Here is a 21,277-nt window from a genome sequence, read left to right as displayed (position 1 = left end):
GTTGCACCTACTTTCTTGACTTTTGGTTTTACAGCTTTCTGTGACTCTTCTTGGATACATTTAGAAAGCATTTTAGACATTAAAGTGGATGATTTCATGCTCATATCTTTTATACCTCAGTCAGAAAAATGACATGTTGAAGCATGCTGAACTTGTAACCCTTCTTTCCTTTTATTGACAAAGAGGACAGATGTACAATCATTAGATAAAACAATGACATATCAGTAGTAAACATTGATGTTGGATTGTCAAGACAGCAGTCATACTGACCACAAAAAAACACAACAATGGAACAAAAAGAAAACATGGACAGTTTTTTTTTATTGATGAATTTATGTTTTTTCTCAAGAACCTGAATTATGGAAACTTTTGGCTTTGTAAAGGTAAGAAAAATGGAAAGAAACACTAATAACACGGAGCTGTTGCAGTGGATATATGTTCCTTTTTTCTGGAAGGTACACTTCAGTTCTTAGGCTCCAAGACATAAAGACAGGACATAAGGTCTTTTTACAGTACTTCAGACCAACAAGTGTAAAGAATAAATAGCATATGCTGCAAAACGAAAAGAAAGGAAAAGCATAAATACATGAAACAATGGTTTCCAACTGTATGGCACTGCTCCAGAGCTGAGTCAGAGACAAACAAACTGCTTGGCTAGTTTCCTGATTGTCAGAACTTATAGGCGGTATGGCACTCGGAAATGTGTGGTCTGTATCCTCCGTGGAGTCAAATTTCTCTTTGAAATTTAAGGCTCTGAAATTTAAGATGTTTGAGTGTTCATTACAGGACAGCTGATGGGATAGAATACCGCAATGCAAGTTCAATCTCAAAATACCTTCATTGCCAGCATATTCTCTTGATTGTACAAGTATATATTGTTTGTGCCAACAGATAAATCGTCTAAAATATTAAAATGAAATGAAGGCAAAAACCCTCATTCGGTATTTTTAGATACAATCAAAAAGTGTTTAAATATTTAATTTATCATACATTATTTTTGTTTTTACAAACATTATTAACCACAATTGTTTACTTTCTGTTTACAATAAACATGGTTTACCCCTTCCACCTAGATCTGACATAAACCAAAGGTGTCACTTCATTATGTTCAGTTAAATATATTCTCAAAAAGTATCCAGTATAACAGGTGTATGTGTTTGGCTTTGGTATGGGAGGGGAGGGGAAGCTCATTTTAAAAATCTGTGCTGTGAAATAAATTGTCAATAGTGTAACGATCAATGGAAATTGCCCTATGGCCACCAGAGATTACAGTGTTGTACTGTTCTCGTCTGGCACTTACAATGTCATCAGATTGGCATCTGTGGGAAGAAGAACATGAAGCCAAATAATAACAAAAAGCAAAACGAAAAGAACAACTTGGCAGAAAAGCTATCCCGTATCATAATGTACATGTCAGCTGTGTGTACATTGACTTCTGCAAAAAATACATTTTTACATTGTCTAAATCTTCACACGTTTAACTGCAAAACATTCAGCTAAGCATTCAGAAGTTTGTTATCAGAAGAACCTGGAGATTCAGTTGAAAATGCAAACCTGTACAACTTTGGTTTCATGTTCACTAAAAGCTCAGCCCCTCTCCCCACCTTTGTCTGTTTCCCAGGAAAACCGCAAGCTCTTCTCATTGCCTATGGGTAGCCAGCTGCCTTCTTTGTGGACATACAGTAGTTTGGCTCAAGCCCTTGCAAGCTCAGTTGAGTGTGTTCGCAGTTCAGGTTGTGCTGAAATGGAAGCAGCCTAAATAACACACCGACAGACACACAAAGGACAAGAACATGCATCCAAGTATAACATCTTCAGAACACAGTTAAATCATCTGGAATCAAACCAAAATCAGACAAAAAAAACGACAGTGTCACATGAAAAACAATTGTACAAAAGTGATTTTTTTTCCTAAACAAATTTCTTCAATGGAGTACCCGGAAACTAACCAAATCCAGGAAAAATATGCATCTGGAGAAATACTATGAATATCATAATATTTTAACGATAAAGTCTCCTAATGTGTGTATACAAATGCCATGTGAACACACACTTGGAGATTTTACTGCTGAAATATTGCTTTAGGGTTTTTTACAGTAAGTGATGTTCAAAGAATATACAATGGAGGGCGCCAGACACATAGAATCACTCTGTTTTCCTTTTGTTCAGTGTTCAAGAAACTTCTGTAATGCACAGTCTTATAAAAACTTGTCAGGCACACTAAAATTTAAGAGACACTATCTGGTTAAAGGGCTACCAAGAAGTCCTTGCTACATTAAAATGTTATTCTTTTCTTCATACCCTGAGGTTATCGACATGCTTTTTTCTTCTATCAGGTATATATTTGGTAAAACTGTCGTTGCATTTTACGGATCGTTCTTCAAATTATTTTTTAGATGCTAAACAAAGAACCAAAAATGTGGCAATTTAAATGAAAGTCATACACAGTTCTTTCGTGAAATCATTCCCTGTCACAATTATTTTTTCCTCTTCTTTTTCTTCTTCTACCAACGTCATGCGGTCTTTTAAAGGAAGACGTTTTTTTCAGTAGAATTCCTTGCTCTGTCAGTAGACCATAGTGTGACTGGTTTGCTGAATCTTCAGGGAGTAAACTAACAGCCAAATACAGCAGTCTAAGTCCAAAACTCTCACCATTCCCCCACGAAAAAAACTATATGGAAAAAGGGTATAAAAAGAACTGTCTGGCAAAAAAATACTATTTTTGTTCAGGAAGATTAAAAAAAAGAAAGAGGGCTTTCTTCAGAGGCATCTCCAGTGTAAGGCGACCGTTGTCTGAGGACTGGCTGGAAGCACATCCCTATTTTCTAACCTCCCCCCATTGCCACACTCCCCAGCACAACTGCCAGGCCCACACAGCACATGCCAGGAGAGGGGAACCGTTTGAGACGTTGCTACGTGTCACGTGCTAAACTGGACACTGTGTCTCCTTCCTGGTCCAGTTCTCCATCATCCGCTTCCACTGCCACTTCTGGGGACAACGTCCTGAGGCCAGGTCTTTGGCCGGTTCTGGAAGCGAGTCGTGGGCTGTGTTGCAGGGGGGGGGACGTGGGCTTGGGTTGGCTGCGGGCAAAAGTCCTGGAGGGTCCCCCCGTGTCAGCTGTGAGCTGCTGGTCCTCAGGGGGGCTGTCCACATCTGATTCTCCTTCTTCTTCCAAGGTCAGTTCAAACTGGAACTTGTCCCCTGCAGAAGCACTGCTACTAGCACTGCCTTCGATGCCCCCAGCGCTTTCCTCCTTCTCTTGGTCTTCAGGGCTGGGAGATGGGCTGTGAGGGATCATGCTCTGGTACCACTCGCGGTTGTCCTCCAGCATGTCCAGGATCTCCTGTGCATCTGGATGCACTAGGTCTGCCCATGTCTCCCACAGTGGGTGCACAATGTAGTCAATAAATCCTACCTGGTAGGTTAGAATAGACATATCTTAAAGGTCTATGCTCACGTGCTTTACTTTAGATATTTTCACAGTGTACCACTTCCTGGGGGTCTATAATGTTCTAAACTATGTATAACATTGTAACAGTGGATATAGTGTGCAAATTTCTATTATTATTATTATTATTATTAAGCTTTGACATCCTCTTTAATTAACTGGATAGGAATATCGGAGCATAAAACTCTCATCCTAGGACTTAAAACAGCTATCTGAAAAATACGCCATGCCCTTAATGGAGCTAGTCATCCTTCTGCCCATACACTGCTGTATACTGAACACTACTCTCAAATTTTCTGACCTGGGACTTCTCAATGGATGCATTGTGTTTGTCACACATGGGACTGATCTCCATTCCCTTGTCCCTTTCCCGGTCTCCCTGGGTGAAGAACTCCACCATGATGCGGTCAGTCCACTGCCGGTACAGCTCCAGTGGCTTGGTGGGATTGCTGAGGTCAGCACAGTGCACCATGTTCTGCAGAACCTGGCAAAGCACATAGTTATATCAGTGTGGACATCCTTCCACTCGCTCTCTTCAGCTGCCTGTCTGGCTGGGACTCCAGTAACCCAGTACCTGTCCCCGTGGACATGGAAACATTGCAAAGTTAAAGGTGGGGACTTACTGAAACCTGCAACCCTAGAGCTTTGAAGGAACAACTATGGCTGTTACAGCGATAGGAATATGAAATGGATGTCGCTTGGTCAACCTGCTTTGGCTCATCAGAGACCTATTAGCATGATGCATAAAATCAGACCAAAATGCCTCTTAATCCCATTTCAGTTCCATCCCAGTGTCAGTGGGTGTCCACCCAGGATGTGCCCTTACCTGAATGCGATCGGAGTAGTTGTCCAACAGCAGCACTCCCAGACTCGTCACTTTCTTTGTCTCAACCATAGTTTTCAGATCAGCCAGCAAGTTCATATGTTTGGACATGTCAGTGGCCAAGACCTGTGAACGATAACTCAGATCAGTTACCCTGTTCAACAAATGAAACTAAAGAGCAAGTCCATTTTACATATCCAGTGTCGTGTGCAGTAACACAAAAAAAAACAACCGATTCTTTCTTAACTTTAATATAATGTGGTACTTCAAAGAAAAACTTCTTTACTGAGGACTCTCTGAGGTTTTCAAAATAAAAAAAAATCCTGTTTTTTAAAAGAAATCTTCAGTATACATAAAAACCCCAAAACATACAAACATAAACAGGAACAGTGCTCCATTCTAATATATATTTATTAGTTAATGATCATGTGGAACAGAAAGACAAAAACTTGATCATTCAGCAAAGGAAAATGCACAAGAACACTCTGGAAATAATAAACTCTCACCATGTCAATGACCATCTTGCGCAGTGATTGCCTCTGCTTTTTGCTGAGGTTCTGGAAGATGTCACAGTTCTCTTCTTGCAGCAGCTTAAAGCCCACTGCCAGGTGGTGGTTCTCCAGGACAGAGGCGTCATTGTACATCAGTGCCAGCTCAGAGTCTAACAGCCCAGAAAAGGGATGCCACGATTAAAGGACACCCTCCTTTGGTGAAATATGTTTAAATTTGAACATTTTCAAATGCACGTTATCACAACATCAGGAATATAAATTTAGGACTAACATTTATGTGAAAACTTTATATATATTTGTCACATCTGACAGCAAATATATAAAAAGTGGTTTTAATTTAACAATAAAATAAACATTTAAAAATTTTAATCAACATGATTTAACTGAAGAACTCTTTATTTACTTTATGGCAATATGAAAGTTTCCTATTATGTTTATGGCTACCATCAACTACAGTGTAAAAATAGACCTAAGAAATACAGCAGCAAAAACAATTAATGCCTTAGTACAGAATTTATTAATTGATTCAGGTTCATAGTGTTAATTATCACCGGTGTGCTGGAGCACCTCTCTACACAGAATTTTGATTTGTTTATCTTGCTCATCTCTTTCATTGCAAGCCACTAAACGTCTGTTTTCCCTGAAGACAGAGATGAATAAGAGACCTTCTCATTATGTTTTTCTGTTTTTCATTTTCCTCCAATTGGATGGGGAAATGAAAGTGAACAGTGCAAGTATTCTGTCCTGCAGATGAGACAGTGTGCGAAAGGAAGCTCACTTGTGTTGATGAGGAATTGGTTGGAGACGCCTGGGTGATCCACGTCATGTATGGCACTGGCAAACAGGGCAGCCAGGATTTCAAGGTCGGTGAAGACTGCCTATGAAAAAAAAAAACACATAGAGAAACCCATGAGAGGAGACAAACAAGAAAGAATAGAAATGTAACCCAACTGTGGCTCTGGCACAAACAACAGCTGCCCCAGGCTCACCTCAAGGGCAGGGGTAGAGAGAAGGACGTGGGTGGACTGGACCACATCAGCAGCATGGATGTTGTTGTGGTAAGCCACGTCAGAATGGTAATGGTCCTCCAGTGTCATCATAAATGTGATGAATGTGTCTGTCGGGATCTTGAAAGACTTAAGCAGCTCTCTTTCCTAGGAAGGAATTGATAAACATGTAGTGTCTGCCTGTATTGGCATCATATCATCATCCTTATCATCCCTATTACCAGCCCATCACAAAACAGCGGCACCCTGTCAGTGTTATTGCAATCTTATAAATACAGCTGATAAGTGGTAATGCAGTTATTTTAATTATAGCACTAATTTGCACAATACAAGCAATAGAACATACCTGAAAAATGGCGTACATTATAACCGTCAGTGGGCGGTTCCCAGAATATTCTGATATCTTGAAGATATCTAGTCCCCATCTGTTTATATCTTCAAATTCCTGGGTAATGAAGAAACATAAGGAGAATGATAACAGCAAAGCATTTACTACTCCTAGCAGGGCTGCAAGTCTGGAGAGAGAAGAACTCACACAGCTAGTACAGGTACAAACCTGAACCCATCTCAATGGAAAAAGAAAATGACATCCATTTCTATTACAACTTAATACTGGAAATGCTCACTATGCATTTCAGTTGTACATAAATTGTTTTTCATTTCTGTGTTTTTTTTTGGATAGGTCTCAGTTACTACACACCATAATTCTAAATAAACCCAATTTGCTAATAAAGGCACAAAGTATATTGAATGTATAACTAAACATTCTTATATTACAGTCTGAAAATTAATAAATTTGGACTGAAAAGCTGGGGAATAGTTCCAGTTGTTAGCAGTTTGCGCTCAGACTAAAATGTTTTGTTACGCTGATGATAAAGTGATTTTATCTCAGGATCTTGGGGAAGATGCAGAATCAGGAGGGCTCACCTTGGCCAGCAGGGCCTCCTGGTCTGTGCTGACACCAAAGCGGGGGATGCTGGAGGGGGCCAGACTAGGGCTGTGGACCAGCTTCTTCACTCCACTGATCTGGGACATGGGACGCTTCTTCTTATCCTTGTCTTTAGGGGTAGGTGACATGATCTCCACATCATGCTGCTTTTCTGCAACAGGGACAAAAAGACCACAAGCGGCTACAGAGTCTGACAGATATAGATATAGATACTTTGCATATATCATGTATGTTTCACCAGAAGAAAAAGCAATAACTTGGCTTAGATAGTAACAAATGCCTATTGAGCAAAAGCAAACAGCAAGAATTCTCACCCAGCTTAGATATTGTCCTCTTTCTGTCCCAACAGCAAGAAATGAATTGAAAATCCAAAAAAAATCCAAAAAATGAGACTGCAAAACCATCAATGCATGTCCTCTCCCTAACAAATGTTAGCAAAGTTCATACACTCTCCATTTAAACCAGTTTTCATGATTCTCAATTCTCATATAATATTAGTTAAACACTGAGTGTTGACGCAAGAACTGTCTAATAATACTACTGTCCCCATGGCAACCACAGACAATGTGTCAAGGAATGCTGCCTCTCCTTTTAAAAGCATGGTCTGTTCCCCGCATTTCAGAAACTACCGCTTGCTCTCAGCACTCGATAACCTGCAGGACACACATGTACACACAAGTTCACAGCTTGGAGCACATATCTTGCAAACTTACAATGCATCAGATATGAAACAAAAGTTATTTTGACACTCTTAGTTTTTGTCCCATGTAATGCCAGCATCACCATTTGCTTGAACAAAGGCTAAAGCTGCCAGTCAGTCAAAAGTGTCATTGGGAAAAGCTGTCAATGAAACAATTGCTAATGACAACACTATTGATGCAGTTATTATTATAATGCCTCTATTAGCTAGTCATATAATTTCAGTATCAAGTTCAGTTAAAGGGCAAAAATGAAGACCCGCATCCACACTGCAAAAGCAGACCTACTGCTAACACTGAATTAACACTGTGTTACAAACCCACCTAAAAATGTTCTGGAGATGAACTCTGACACCTGGTTTCCAGACCGGCTGGTTTCTGACAGCTGGGTGAGCTCTCGGTTAAGCATCCTTTTAAACTGGAAGAAAAAACACAAATCACAAGCAATATATTCAGTCTCCATAATCTCATGAAATATACAAAAGTACATTTAAAGTGTTTACATAAGTAGAAAACATGCACTGCACAGCTGTAGCCCAAGAACAACAAAGGCAATGTAAGCGAAATGCCAGATTACACGGGCTCCATGTGTTACAAACACTCGAGTTATGGATATTAAAAAAGATTTATGTTTTTCCAGCTGATTTACGTTAAATTGCATTTTCTAAATTTTCAGTTGAGCAGTCAAGGTGACTTGTATTTTCAGAGGCAGCACTCAAACAGAATCGGTATGAAACTGTCTCGATTCAAGTCACTTCCTACAGTGTTTAGAGCTTGTGACAAACACTAGTAAGTGATTAATAGCATACAAGATAAGGAAAGTTGTATGTTTATGGAATTAACTGGTCAACAATCAGAATTGAATTGGAGTTTGTGAAGGGAATGTATTTTTATTTTCAGTTATTTTAGATTAGTTTTACTATTAGTTTTACTATAGCTCAAAATTAATGCAATTTTAGTATAAGTCTTGAAAGTTATGTTTTAAACAAAACTATATGGAATTTTTTTTACAGGATGTAACCAATAAATAAATCAAGGTAGGTGGGCATTACTAAACTTTTCACAGTACAGATAATAAAGAAAGGTTGCAGTGACCAGAAGCTGATGGATTCTAGACATTCTTATGGGATCGATGGGTCAGGAATCAAGACTGAATAGGAGCTTGGGAAGATGATGGATCTTTTGTTTTCAGAAATTTTGCTTTCAGTTTCACTGCTGTATGAAGCGAATGAAAGTAATAAAATAAAAGTCTTATTTATTTGTTGTAGCTTTAGCTGAGATTTTTACAGAACATAACAAGTGAATAAACTGAGGGATTGAGGATTTTATTACTTTTGACTTACTGGTAAAAGTGACCCTGGATTGAGTCACAAACAGAATTCTGGTCCCAGTTGTGCTCAAAATTGAGGAGCCAGTGTATTCAATTTCTGTAGTTTTATACGATTTTTTTTTGTTTTAAAAGACAAAGAATTTAAAAATACTACCCATAGAAGGTAGTGTTAAATAAATCTAACATTCACCTACATTAAACAGCCTAAAAAAATTATAAATTAAAAATAAACTTGTCAGATTAATAGAATACAGTTTCTCACCGAAAGGCGAGAATGTTGCAAAATGATAAACAGTGAACTTCCTTAAGTTAGTGTAACAAAATACTAGTACAAATTCAACATAACAAACTGAAGTGTTTTACACACACACACACAGTCTGAAACTGCTTGTCCCATGCAGGGTCCCAGGGAGCTGGAGCCAAACCCAGCAACACAGGGCAGAAGGCTGGAGGCGGAGGGGACACACCCAGGACGGGACGTCAATCCGTCGCAAGGCACCCCAAGCAGGACTCGAACCCCAGACCCACTGGAGAGCAGGACCCAGTCAAACCCATTTTACCACTGCACCCCCTGAAGTGTTTTAAGTAACACCTATTAAGATATCTAGATTCCATAAATTCAGATTTAAAAGGTCCACCTTCAGTCTAGGTGAATTTAATACGTATGTTTAGTACCACTGTCCCCCAGTAAAAATGGAGGCAGAACGTTATATTTGTGCGTGTCAGGCACAAGTCAGGACAACACGCAACTGCGATCAAAACCGTGTCTACGATCAGTACATTCCAGATTTTCCCATCATGCGAAAGTGTATATGTCATATTAATTTTGCAAAAATAACACTATACCAGCTGCAGCAATTACATGGCCACTGTATGTTGTATTACACAACACATTTATGCAAATGGGGATGTACATGAAAATATACACAAACGATTCTTTAAAATGGACGTATCTGTCTATTCATTACCTAACCCTTTGACCTACAAAAAAATCCATCCGCCTGTTCACCTTCGGTCTATACCTATGTGCACTCTCTGCCTCCGAGCTCATGTTCATTTAATTCCAAGGTACAACAGGAGAGTGAGGCAGAGCAGCATACAGATGAACCGAGAAGCAGAGAAGCTCCTGGTTGCTATGGAGCACTGTGTTACTCCAGGCAGCCGCACCGAGTAGCGTATGCGCTCAGATGGGAACTGTCTTGGTCTTTCATCCATGGTCAAACTTGTGGCTTCAGCATGGCAACTGTCTATGTGGAACCACTACACACACATACACACATACACACACACACACACACGTCACAAAAACACGCAAGCGTGCATGCACAAAAACATGTGAACACACACTGACGTATACTTCGACCAACATGAACCTCAGCACAAACAACATTCAACCAAACACCACTTAGGTCTGCTCAACACAAGAGCTATCTAAATGACTGTCTCGAACACTGACAACAAAGGTCATTTCAAAAGTTTTACAGAAAGTTACAAAAAGAAGCAAAGAAAACCCTGATAAAATGCCAACAAGCCAATTTGCTCAACTGTACTGCTCATGAAAACCTAGTCGAGACCATGAGCACAGCAACAGGTTCTGGTGGACAGACGCCAACCCCCAACAGGAAGCTGAGCTCGCCATGAGCCGCAGCTGGGGCGCCATCGCCAGGTTCCCTTTACCTGAAAAACCATCCATGACACTGGGAACAAATACCGCACTCCTGGCATTTCAGCATGGGGAGACCCACATGGGAGGAGCGGCGATCCCTGCGGCGGGGTCCGCGCCCCAGCGGCCTTCCTCATGCATCTCTCCAGAGCGCTCCGCAATCCACATACAGATGTGCGTGGGGCATGGGAACACTGGATGTCCTGACAGCTGCTGGCTGAAGAGGGGAGAGTGCAGGCGGAGGAACGGTGTGGCAGAGCAGACGACGGGAGGACGCATGGTTGGCCCGAGACGTCCAGTCTCCCCTTCCCAGTGTCCTTATTCATGTGTGTGCTGAGTGATTGAGAAAACGGGATTTCCAGTTCTCCACCTCCCCCCCCTTCTCTCTCCCTCCCTGTAGGTATCCCTCTTCAGCTGCTCACACGCACAAGACTCCATCCAATCAGGGGCTCTCGGCAACAGAGGCCGGATCGTTGAAGAAAGGTGATTGGCTGGCACTGACACGAGGAGGCGTGGCTATGTAAAAACTGGGTTCGAGGAGAAATTGGAGGGGTGGGAGCATGGTGAACATACATTGTGTGCACTGAACATGAACTATGATAATGAAATGGGCAATAGACTGCTTTTCTTGTTCGTTGAAGTTTTTTGAGGTTATTCACCAGGATCCCCCAAATCATAGACATGCGTGTCCATATTATTGTGTAGAAAAACATGAATTTTACATTTTAAAACGAGACATGCGTACCCCCTAGAATTTTAAAGTGGTGAGGAAAAAACTGTCTCAGCTAAAGGACAACATTGGAGTGCTGCTATATTATATTAGCATCTACAGCTAGAGTATATCACACGTATTACAATAAATACGTTGCTATGAGATCTCAATATAATCATAGTATTTTTGGTAATTTTTCTTTTTCAACATATTTTGAATCTATTTCAATGCATGTCCATTTGAAACACAATGTTGGCAAATTTTCAGTACGGTGGCTATTTTCACCTTATTTATGAGTGTTATATTTTGAATGTCAACATATCTCTGTTAACCCACCTGAATCCAGCCAGTTTATGTTAAAGAATTACTGAATATATGAAAAAAAAAGATTTTTTCCATTAAACAGAGCAAGATAAAAGACACCTGTAAGCAACTGAAGCATAACAGATGTAAGAGCAAAACTAGATTATGGGCCAAGTATCAGATGCCACTGCCTAACTCGAGTGATGTGAGCCGTTCTACAGAAAAAATAAATCTATAATCATGATATGCTACATACTGGCTGTTGTGGAGGTGCAACAGAATGCATGGCTTAAAAGACTGAATGATTCAAAAATACAATGGTTTGAGGTCTGTGTACTGGTCTTAACAGAAGGTACAGATGCTTGCCTACTTGTTTACTGACATTCCAGAATGGTGTGAACAAGATACGTGATCAAAACTGTGCACAGAGCACATGGTGCTTACATGCATGGCTTGGATTTATCCATGGAGTCACAGAAGCAGCACATGATGGCCTGCATGGGGGTTTAGGGGCTTGCTGTTCTCAAAAATGATGTCATATCTGGCTCTGGGGTCATTCATATTTCCCAGCACATGACAAGGATGGAGGGGGGTGAGAATGCAGCAAGGCATGGACTTAAACTGCTTCAATCAGAAATCAAAGTGAAAAGGAAAGACCTGGAGGCTCTGCATGGTCTCTTAATGGTAAAATGTGTAAAAAAAGAACAATGTGACAAGAGTCCAACTAATGGACAATGTGACATATCAAACTGATGAACCAAGTGGTGGACAGAATGGAAGACCACTTCCAGGAAATGCACAAACTGGGACAGTGCTAGCTCACAATGGGCTAGTGCTAGCTCAAAGCTAGGCAGAACTATAGCACCAGCTGGATCGCTCACATCCAAGGGAGAACTACTTTCCATTACATTCCATCCTCTCTTTACATAAATCTGAAAATGGTAGCAAATCAAACAACAGATATGTTAAAAATAATATGACAATCACAAATGTTTGCAACTTTAGGCCATACTTGAATCTGTAAACCTGCAGAGAATGTGTATGGTTAATTAAACAAAGCAAATCTACAGCCCAGATGGCTGTAGAAAGGAAGGAGGTGTTGAATTACCTTATTGGAGGCCATCTCGCTGACTGAGTGCCGGGTCTGTAGCGTTTCCAGCTGGTCCAGACACCAGTCCAGCTCCTCCAGAGTCTCGATGGCCAACTTCTGGTAGGCCTCCTCTGTGAGACATCGGCATGCACAAGGCTTCAGAACTATGAGACCACGACCAGAGCCTATCATCTGCACACACTGCCCCAAACATGGTACTGTGATCATCAACCGGGGTCTTGCCAGAACCACACCGCACCCCTAGCTCCACCTTTTTGCCTGCCCTCTAGCACTGTAGTGGAACATCAGCAGCACCACAGATCTACTCATCAGTCCTATTAGGTTCTTCAGTCCCCATGATTATATGAGATGTGGAATCTCTGTCAACTCCCTGACTGTAGCTTTCATATGAGAGAGAATTTCTCCCTCACATAGTGACTGAGAACCATTCAGTTCCTCTGTCTCCACTGCAGCAGGTGAGCAAAAGCTTGTTGTCTTGCACCTAACAGAGGTAGCCAGTGCTGTCAGTCCTTATCCTCTTGTTGACTTACATCGCAAGGCAAATTACTAATTTAGCTGGCTGTCCTTTCTCACTTTCATTCAGACATAGTAAGCTCAGAAGTATGACAACTGTCCATAGGTGATATTTGTGATAGAGCTGAGCCATTTTTGTTGCCATAGAAACTATTACTACAACTAGTGTCCAGCCTTTACATTCAAGCAACTGCTAAAAAAAATAAAACTTTTAACACAGAGACAGCTGAAGGAATAACATGAAGAAAACAATATGTTCTACTATTACTTGAGCTGTCAATTAATTTATTTTGAATTAACAAGAGAACACATTTCATTCCCCTTGATTAATTTACTGTTAGATCTCACTGCCAAAAATAGCACCTATACTGTATGTCACAGTTATTACAACCCTAAGTCATATGTTTCAATGTCAAATCCTTCTTCTCTTGTAATGTGTCACTGACCAGGAAGGTTTGATTTGCACATGGATGGTGGGTTGCTGCTCGAGGATCTCCTGAAGGAATGAAGACACATTAGAGAGACAAGTGAAACAATTTTTTACATAATCATGTACAGGTGCCATGTGGGTGGGTAAGCAATACATAAAAGTCCATACTGTTGTTATTGACACAAAAAGACAGACAATGAGGACACATATTCTTGAGATGCAGTCTATCCTTTCTATTTTGGATTGTTTGGGTGGGAAGGGAGTCTTTGGAGGTTGTTAGACATCGTTCTCTCTCTGTATTATAACCTCCTCTCCTCATACTCCTGCTGTGCTCATGTTAAATATATATTAGGAACAGGAACAGGAATTTTACCTTTTAGTTGACCGATAATTAGGGAGATTCTTATCTAATTTTTTGGTGGGCATGTTTTCTCCTGCGCTGCTATGGGTGCTGTGCTGTAAATGTACTCTATTGAGAATATTTTTGTGCCAACCCAAATTACCTGATATTCATTACAGGTACAAAATAGTGAGGATAGACTGTATGTGCCCCAGTATGAATCAAGGATATGAACCTTATATTTTTTATCAGAAAAACCCAATTAACTAAGGACATGAACAGAGAGTTGCTTTTTAATTTCCTTTTAAAGGTCTTCAATGTAAGTCTCAAAGATGGCTAAAATATGACACATGTATTATTGTTATAAAGCTATTTGAACACTTGAAATTATGTTACGAGGAAATGGGCTGTGTAGGATGGGGTTTAGGGAAGTTGCTGGAAACAACTTACTTGCTTGCTACACGATCCTGCAGGTGAGTTAACACTGCAAAATTGCTTCTTACTGTTCGCAAACTGGCGAGGACCTGTAAATCAGGAATGTTGTTTATGCTGTATTATGCAATCAGTTATCTTTTTACTGCTGACTAAAGAAAACTGTAAAGATTTTTCAAATGGCAACCCAAATAATTGTGCAGGAACTTGTATAAATCATAAAAATGTAACCCTGTACAAACATAGCTGAGCAGGTCTGTTTATGGAAGATTACCACTCACAACAACCATGCAGATTTTTAAAAACAACTTTATCTGCTGTCAGCACACTAAAAATCGTCCTGATTCCAAAACAGGACATTTTTTATGTCAGTGCGCACATCAATGCAACTAGTTCTGCAAGTTTATTTCTCAATCTCTTACAGTATAAATCAGAAGGATATGAAAGTACTTTAAAGTGTTACTTTTCAAGCACTATGTCAACGGTAGACTAGGTAGACTAGTCTAGACTAGTCTAGATCTGAATTGATTCTCTGGACATGTAATAACATTGGAGCTCATTACACAAAACATACATGCAAGCAACGAGGAACCAGAGTTTAAATTCCGTTCCTTTGTCCATGAGTGGTACAGTTACATTTACATTTACTTTTATTTACTTAGCAGACACTTTTCTCCAAAGCAACTTCCAATGAACTCTATGTAGTGTTATGAGCCCACACACCTTATTGACCAAGGTGACTCACACTGCTAGATACACTACTTACAATGGGTCACTCATCCATACATCAGTGGAACACACTCTTTGTGTCACTCACACACAGTTTTAAGACTAAGTGCCACTTTCCTGCACATACTTCATTAAGACGGACAGTATGTCCCAACATAGAGTGTTCACCAACCTGTGCAAATGGTGTTACAATCATGTCTTCTCCATGCCTGAATAATAAGAAAAAAAAATTAAAAAAATTACCTGACTGTATGTTACGATCATTTATAACAGATGATTTGTTCCAGACAACACCTGACCCCTAACAAGCAAAGTGTCCACATAATACATTTCCTACATAAGGAAAAGCAGAGAGTTTGGCTACAGTTCAACACTAAATAAACAATAGTATAATGTACTCTGGTGAGAACATAAGAACAATTGTCAATAATATAATGTACTGTACTGACTTCATTATCCTCTAATTAACTGTGTTCCAATCTGATGAGTATACATGACACTGACGTCTGCAAAGAGATCAACTGTATTTACACTAGAAACAAATTATTTCTCTGCTTCAGTATATACTCATTAAAAGTTGGATCAAAAATTCTTGAAAGCTTAAACAAACAGGAAAAGTATGATAAAGAAAAGGAATGAAGGAATGCATGCACACTTTGGCAGGCATGCATGTAAGCTGCAAGGTCGTGGGAGAAGAAGACCAGTCCTTGTGGCATGCACCAATGTGGAGTTCTTCTGGGGAGGAGATGGGGCTATACAGTAAGTAACGCAGTCACTGGTAAAGGGAGGAAAACCTCAGAAACCTGCACAAGGTGCTAGTGGGGACAGGAGGCTGCAGGTCCTTTTGGGACAAGGACAATACGTTTCACACACTTCTCTCACCGAGCCAGCCAGCTCACTTCCCAGTACTTCAAGCCCTCTTCCCTTTAAAAACACAAGTAAGAGTTGGTGACCTGAGACCAATTCAAAAATCTCCAACTGAGCCTTCCAGTCTGGAGAAACTGGTTTTGACGCAGACTGGACTTTTGAAAAAAAAAAAAAAAAGACATATTTTAAACAGTTTATTTAATCTACAGAAAAAGAGTTTGGCATAAAAATGTGGCTGGGATGGAAAGAGCATCTGGATGAGATAATAGTGGCTTTAAAAGTGAAGTATGACAGATTTTCCAAAGCCACGGAGTAATATGGTTTTATAAGATATGCTAATTTATCTGTAAAATTTAGAAGGCTCAGCTTTCTTGGTGAGTTGGCTAAAATGGAGCAAGCATTAAGTATTTCATCTTCAATAAAATTACATCTTTTTGAGAAAGTTCGGTGTGTGGAGTCAGTGGAAATTAAAAATGCATACATCCACATAATTTTTAATGGGCGTGATAGAATAGTTGCTCTGTAGTATGCATTAGTATCATTGCATACAACAGTCAAGAAAATAAAAAATAAAGACTACAAACTGAAATTTAAAATGAATACCTGCACATAATATTAAAACATATATAATGGGTGTGAAGGGATAGGAATAGTTAGACCGCTGGCCTGTAATATGCATGTTAGTATCACTGTGTAGAACATAAAAAATAAAGAATACAAACTGCAGAACCATGGTCTGTTGTTTTAGAGCTGTTTCCATTAAAGCAAATGTTTGTAAAAAAATGGATTTCATACTGGAGTGACTTGATCAAAATAAAAACTAACGTTAACTGGTTAATCTCAGCACGCATTTACTGTTGCCTTTTAAAAAGCTTGTTTTGACAAAATAAATCAGAATGATTTATGCTTTGTGTATGAAATGCATGTTTGTTCAAAATTCAACTTCCTGCCATAATACTAAGCCCAAGTATCTCAGATTTTTTTGCTGATGTCAATACTCCAAAGTGTTTTTGGACAACCCAACAACCAAGGACACCGGCCAACATAATTCTGAGTCCAGCTGTAAACTCCCAAATCGTAACGTACTGCACATTTGCACTTGCGTTATAAGTAACTGAAACTTCTGGAAGCAGTGCATTTAGGAGCTGGAGGGCACGTAGGGGGCTTGCACTCACAATTCACTTGCAGTGGAGGAGTTCCGGGACATGGCCTTGGGTGAGAGGTCGAAGTCGGAGTCAGAGCGGTACAGGAAGGACTCCCGCCGCTGGCTGTGTGGAAAGTTGGCCTGTAGGACAAGCCCTGAGCCTGGACTGGCCTGAGGGTCCAGGGGGCTGCGGCCTGCTGATAGCCCATTCTCAACATCAAAACTGGGAAGGAAACAGGAAAACACACCTTTAGTTTGCTCATTCCAGCCTCCAGTAAGGATGTTCGACAGTTCCTCCACCGTATGAACATGTGTAAAACACAGAATTTGACGTAAACTCAATTACAGTGTTTTTGCTCAACAAACACAGGTTTAATCACACACACACACACACACACACTGTCTGAAGCTGCTCATCTCAAGCAGGGTCGCGGCAAACCGGAGCCTAGCCCGGCAGCGCAGGGCGCATGGCTGGGGGAGAAGGGATACACACACACACACACACACACACACACACACACACACACACCCCGGGCGGGATGCCAGTCTGTCACAAGGCACCCCAAGCAGGACTTGAGCCCCAGACCCACCAGGGAGCAGGACCCGGCCAAGCCCGCTGCGCCACCGAGCCCCCCTGAGCCCCCCCAGGTTTAATCATACAGTAATAATGAATTCCCCAGAAGAGTCAACGCTTATTTGGTTTTAAGTGGAAAATGCTAGACTGTGGTGAGGGAGAATAGCAATGTTGTGGACAGAACAAGAGACTAAACAACATTTATATATTTAGCAGATGCTTTTCTCCAAAGTGACTTCCAACGAACTCTATGTAGTGTTATCAGTCCACACACCTTATTCACCAAGGTAACTTACACTGCTAGATACACTACTTACAATGGGTCACTCATCCATACATCAGTGGAACACAGTCTCTCTGTGACATTCACACCCTAGGTGGGAACCTTAACAGCATACTATCTTTGGACTGTGGGAGGAAACCCACACAGAGACCGGGAGAACATGCAAACGCCACACGGACTGAGTGGGGAATCAAACCCATGTCCTCTCGCACCACCCAGGTGCTATGAGACAGCAGCGGTACTTGCTGTACCACCAACTAAACTAAACATTCCTGCTTATGGTCTATTTGCAAATAATGTACATGTTACTTCCAAAATTGCTGACTGTTTTTTGACCTTGGCTGGGGTGCTGCTGAAGGGTCTATTATATTTACATGAAGACACCTTCCATTACCTTCATCAGACCAGTGTCACAGTGCCACCGACTTCAGTGAACTACACCATATCTATTAAATCCCAGCCTTTTTGCTTTAAGTCACAAATCAGAACTTAATTTATTTTTTAAAAACACAAGTAAGAGTTGGCGACCTGAGACGAATGAAAAAATTTCCAACTGAGCCATCCAATCTGGAGAAACTGGTTTTGACATAGACTGGACTTTTGAAAAAAATTACATATTTTAAACAGTTCAAACATGCTTGCTTGTCTTGCTTTGTCTAACCTTACTTTTATTTCTGATCAATATTATTGATTATAGCTGTTTATCGTGAGAAGACACCTGAATGTACGTCACCATCTTATTAACCTACATAACCCCCAGCAAATTCATCCACAGTAATCTCTTTTGTTTTTGGTAGAAAAACAAACACATTCACTACGAAAAAATCTTTGTGCTGGAAGAAAAAAAAAGGGTATAGCTTTAGATGTGTCTTGCCCCCCTGCAGCTGGATTCAAAACTATCTGAAGATGGTTTGGGAACAGTGCGCTGCTTGTGATATGAACACCAGCCATGAGGTCAATATGTTGTTTTAAGCAATACTGTCTAAAAATAGATCTGTCCCACTGATGCTGCAGCATGTGAGTACTCTATAAATAGCCTACTCAGGTACAGTGAAATATGTCCTTATGCACTGCTCCAGTGGCTCCACATCCTGATGCTGATTCTTACAATTGGTCTTTAGTTCCCTGATAAGATCTTAATTAATTTGTCCTCATCGGTTTATTGAATAAATCAGAATTCACACTGATTTGACTGCATCATTCAACTGATTAATATTAGAAGAATAAAGTTAGTATTCTACACATGCTGATCACTAGGTAAAACACAATTCCTTTATATTTTTTTGCATTCTACATAGCTATAATAACATTTTTACTTATCCTGAGACAGTTAGTGGTAATCTCTGACACAGCCAATTTTTTTTTTTTTTACTAATTCATGTATGAAAAGAGATCAAAGTGGTCAGTATGATCAGGTTATATAAAGACTTATTAACCATCTTGTTATGCAGACTTTGGTATTTCCTTGAATTTGCCAAATGAAATTAATTTTGAATACTGAAACAATTGTATGAGAAACCTTGTGTTTTCCCATTTAAGATAGTTTACCACAAAATTTGCTCAAAATTTCATTTCAACAACAAAATTACCCCTTGGTGAAAGGACGAAATACCGCATGGAAAATATGTGCCAAAAACAGCTCTGCAGAAAGGAAACAAAAAGGAGTAATTTGCTTAATTTATGATTCAATGTTGCTGCTTTGTTGTGTTTTAATTTAAAACCAGACATTTTGTGAAAATACATACTTGATCACTAACATTGATACAGTATTAACTGTGAGAAGTTGTGTGTGGATTCCTTGGAAATGGCTCTGTAGATTAGGGCAAGCAGATATTGGTGTAAGTGCTACACCTCCAAAGGTTGATCTGAGTGGCTTACATGGAGAAAGGTGTAACTGAGAGCCTAGCTGACCAGCCACATACTGTAACAAAGGATGGCAACTGGTTAAGATGAGGCCTTACACTGAGGTGGGTCATCATGGCTGTGCATAGCCAGATGGCTGGAGTGATTACGGTGGAAAAGAAGCTGGGTCATATGATTAAAATCGGGGAAAGTTTTGTACAGGAAACCACATGCAGTTCATGATTACGTGAGCTAGTGAAAAAGTCTATGATAATATGAAATGTGTGAGACATAGCTTTACCAGAAAATATCATATTTTCACAGCATTTCTCAGTATTTTTTCATCACACACACTGTCTTTGATACTGCCAGGTGTCAGATGTTTTGACTACACAGCAAAAAACCTATTTAGTGATGGATGGCACTGTTAATAACATTAGGACAATCCGATGAAAAGCTTTTCAGCTGCCTTCTAGAGAGACTGATGAAATACAGCTATGAAGAAAGTTGGTTTCTGTCCAGAGAAAGCATATGAAAACTCAAAATCCCCAGAAAATACAACTGTTTCCCTATGAAAAAATGAATCCAAAGGAATCCTACTGTGACCAGATGGGGAGTTAGCAAGGCTTTTGCTGTTCAAGACACACTATATAACTGGCTGGTGTATATATATGTGTGCTACACACCTTACTGGACTGAACAGAAGGGTGTGGTGTGGTTGGAGCAGCTGCTTTTGACTCTATAAGTTGCAGGTTCAATCCCCCCCTCTGGCTGTAGTGCCCTTGAATGTGGTACTTGCCCTATGAATTTCTGTAGTAACTTGGCCCAGTTATGCGCATAGTTGTTGCCTTGTGATGGACTGGTGTCCTGTCCTGGATATGCCACCCCCTTCAGCTTTCTACCCAATGTTTTTAGAATAGGCTCTGGCTTGCCATGACCCTGCTCTGGACAAGCGGTTCTTGAAATTGGATGGCCGGACTGACTAGATGGTGTGGTGTCACTTTAGCCCATTGAAAGTAATGCTTGTGTTCTAACTTATTTCAAAACTGTGTTATTTATACTATATAATACTGTTACAGTGTTTGAACTGCAGACTGGAAAATGCATACGAGTATAATTCACTTATTTAACTTCACATATTTAACTTGAATATTTTTACATTTCCCCAACAGACTGTGCACTGACAACTTTTTTTACTTATTTAATTTAAAAATGGCAGCTCAAAAGGTTCATAAAGAAGAGGTATTAAATGCAGAAGGAACATGTCTCTGACTTTCATAAATCTGCTGAAGCAACATCTGCTACAGTCTGCTGATCTCAACTCTCGGCCAAAATGAGACAGTGATGTTCGAAGCTGTAGTCAATTAACAAAAACGTCATTGACGATAACACTGAAAAATAGCGCGGCAGTATTACGGAGAATTACAGTAAAATACTGTTGTGTTAGAAGATTCTGCAATGGAGCATCTCTATTTTTAGGGGGTGCGGTGGCGCTTTGGGTTTGGCCAGGTCCTGCTCTCTGGCGGGTCTGGGGTTCGAGTCCTACTGGGGGTGCCTTGTGATGGA

General features: G+C 40.3%; 1 protein-coding gene across 6 annotated transcripts in view; it reads right to left on the bottom strand.

The window, feature by feature from the left end:
* Positions 1 to 254: 254 nt before the first annotated feature.
* The window catches only part of pde4cb (phosphodiesterase 4C, cAMP-specific b), an 88,637-nt gene continuing 67,614 nt past the window's right edge, over positions 255 to 21,277 (bottom strand). For 3 of the 6 annotated variants that reach the window (XM_018745900.1, XM_018745899.1, XM_018745898.1), the window contains 14 exons: positions 17,044 to 17,235; positions 15,174 to 15,210; positions 14,291 to 14,364; positions 13,517 to 13,566; positions 12,555 to 12,667; positions 7,763 to 7,856; positions 6,719 to 6,891; positions 6,138 to 6,236; positions 5,774 to 5,938; positions 5,563 to 5,662; positions 4,779 to 4,933; positions 4,276 to 4,398; positions 3,751 to 3,933; positions 257 to 3,416 (listed from right to left, as the gene is read on the bottom strand). In XM_018745900.1, coding sequence (XP_018601416.1) covers positions 2,913 to 3,416; positions 3,751 to 3,933; positions 4,276 to 4,398; positions 4,779 to 4,933; positions 5,563 to 5,662; positions 5,774 to 5,938; positions 6,138 to 6,236; positions 6,719 to 6,891; positions 7,763 to 7,856; positions 12,555 to 12,667; positions 13,517 to 13,566; positions 14,291 to 14,364; positions 15,174 to 15,210; positions 17,044 to 17,235 — 2,062 coding nt within the window. In that variant the 3' untranslated portion in view covers positions 257 to 2,912. Of the gene's footprint in view, positions 3,417 to 3,750; positions 3,934 to 4,275; positions 4,399 to 4,778; positions 4,934 to 5,562; positions 5,663 to 5,773; positions 5,939 to 6,137; positions 6,237 to 6,718; positions 6,892 to 7,762; positions 7,857 to 12,554; positions 12,668 to 13,516; positions 13,567 to 14,290; positions 14,365 to 15,173; positions 15,211 to 15,883; positions 15,926 to 17,043; positions 17,236 to 21,277 lie in introns of all 6 variants that reach the window. The other 3 variants (XM_018745897.1, XM_018745896.1, XM_018745901.2) reach the window with 2 other exon arrangements.

Source organism: Scleropages formosus, chromosome 9 (genome assembly GCF_900964775.1).
Source record: "Scleropages formosus chromosome 9, fSclFor1.1, whole genome shotgun sequence".
NCBI classification, from domain to species: domain Eukaryota; kingdom Metazoa; phylum Chordata; class Actinopteri; order Osteoglossiformes; family Osteoglossidae; genus Scleropages; species Scleropages formosus.
This window is presented reverse-complemented; position numbering and strand designations above follow the sequence as displayed.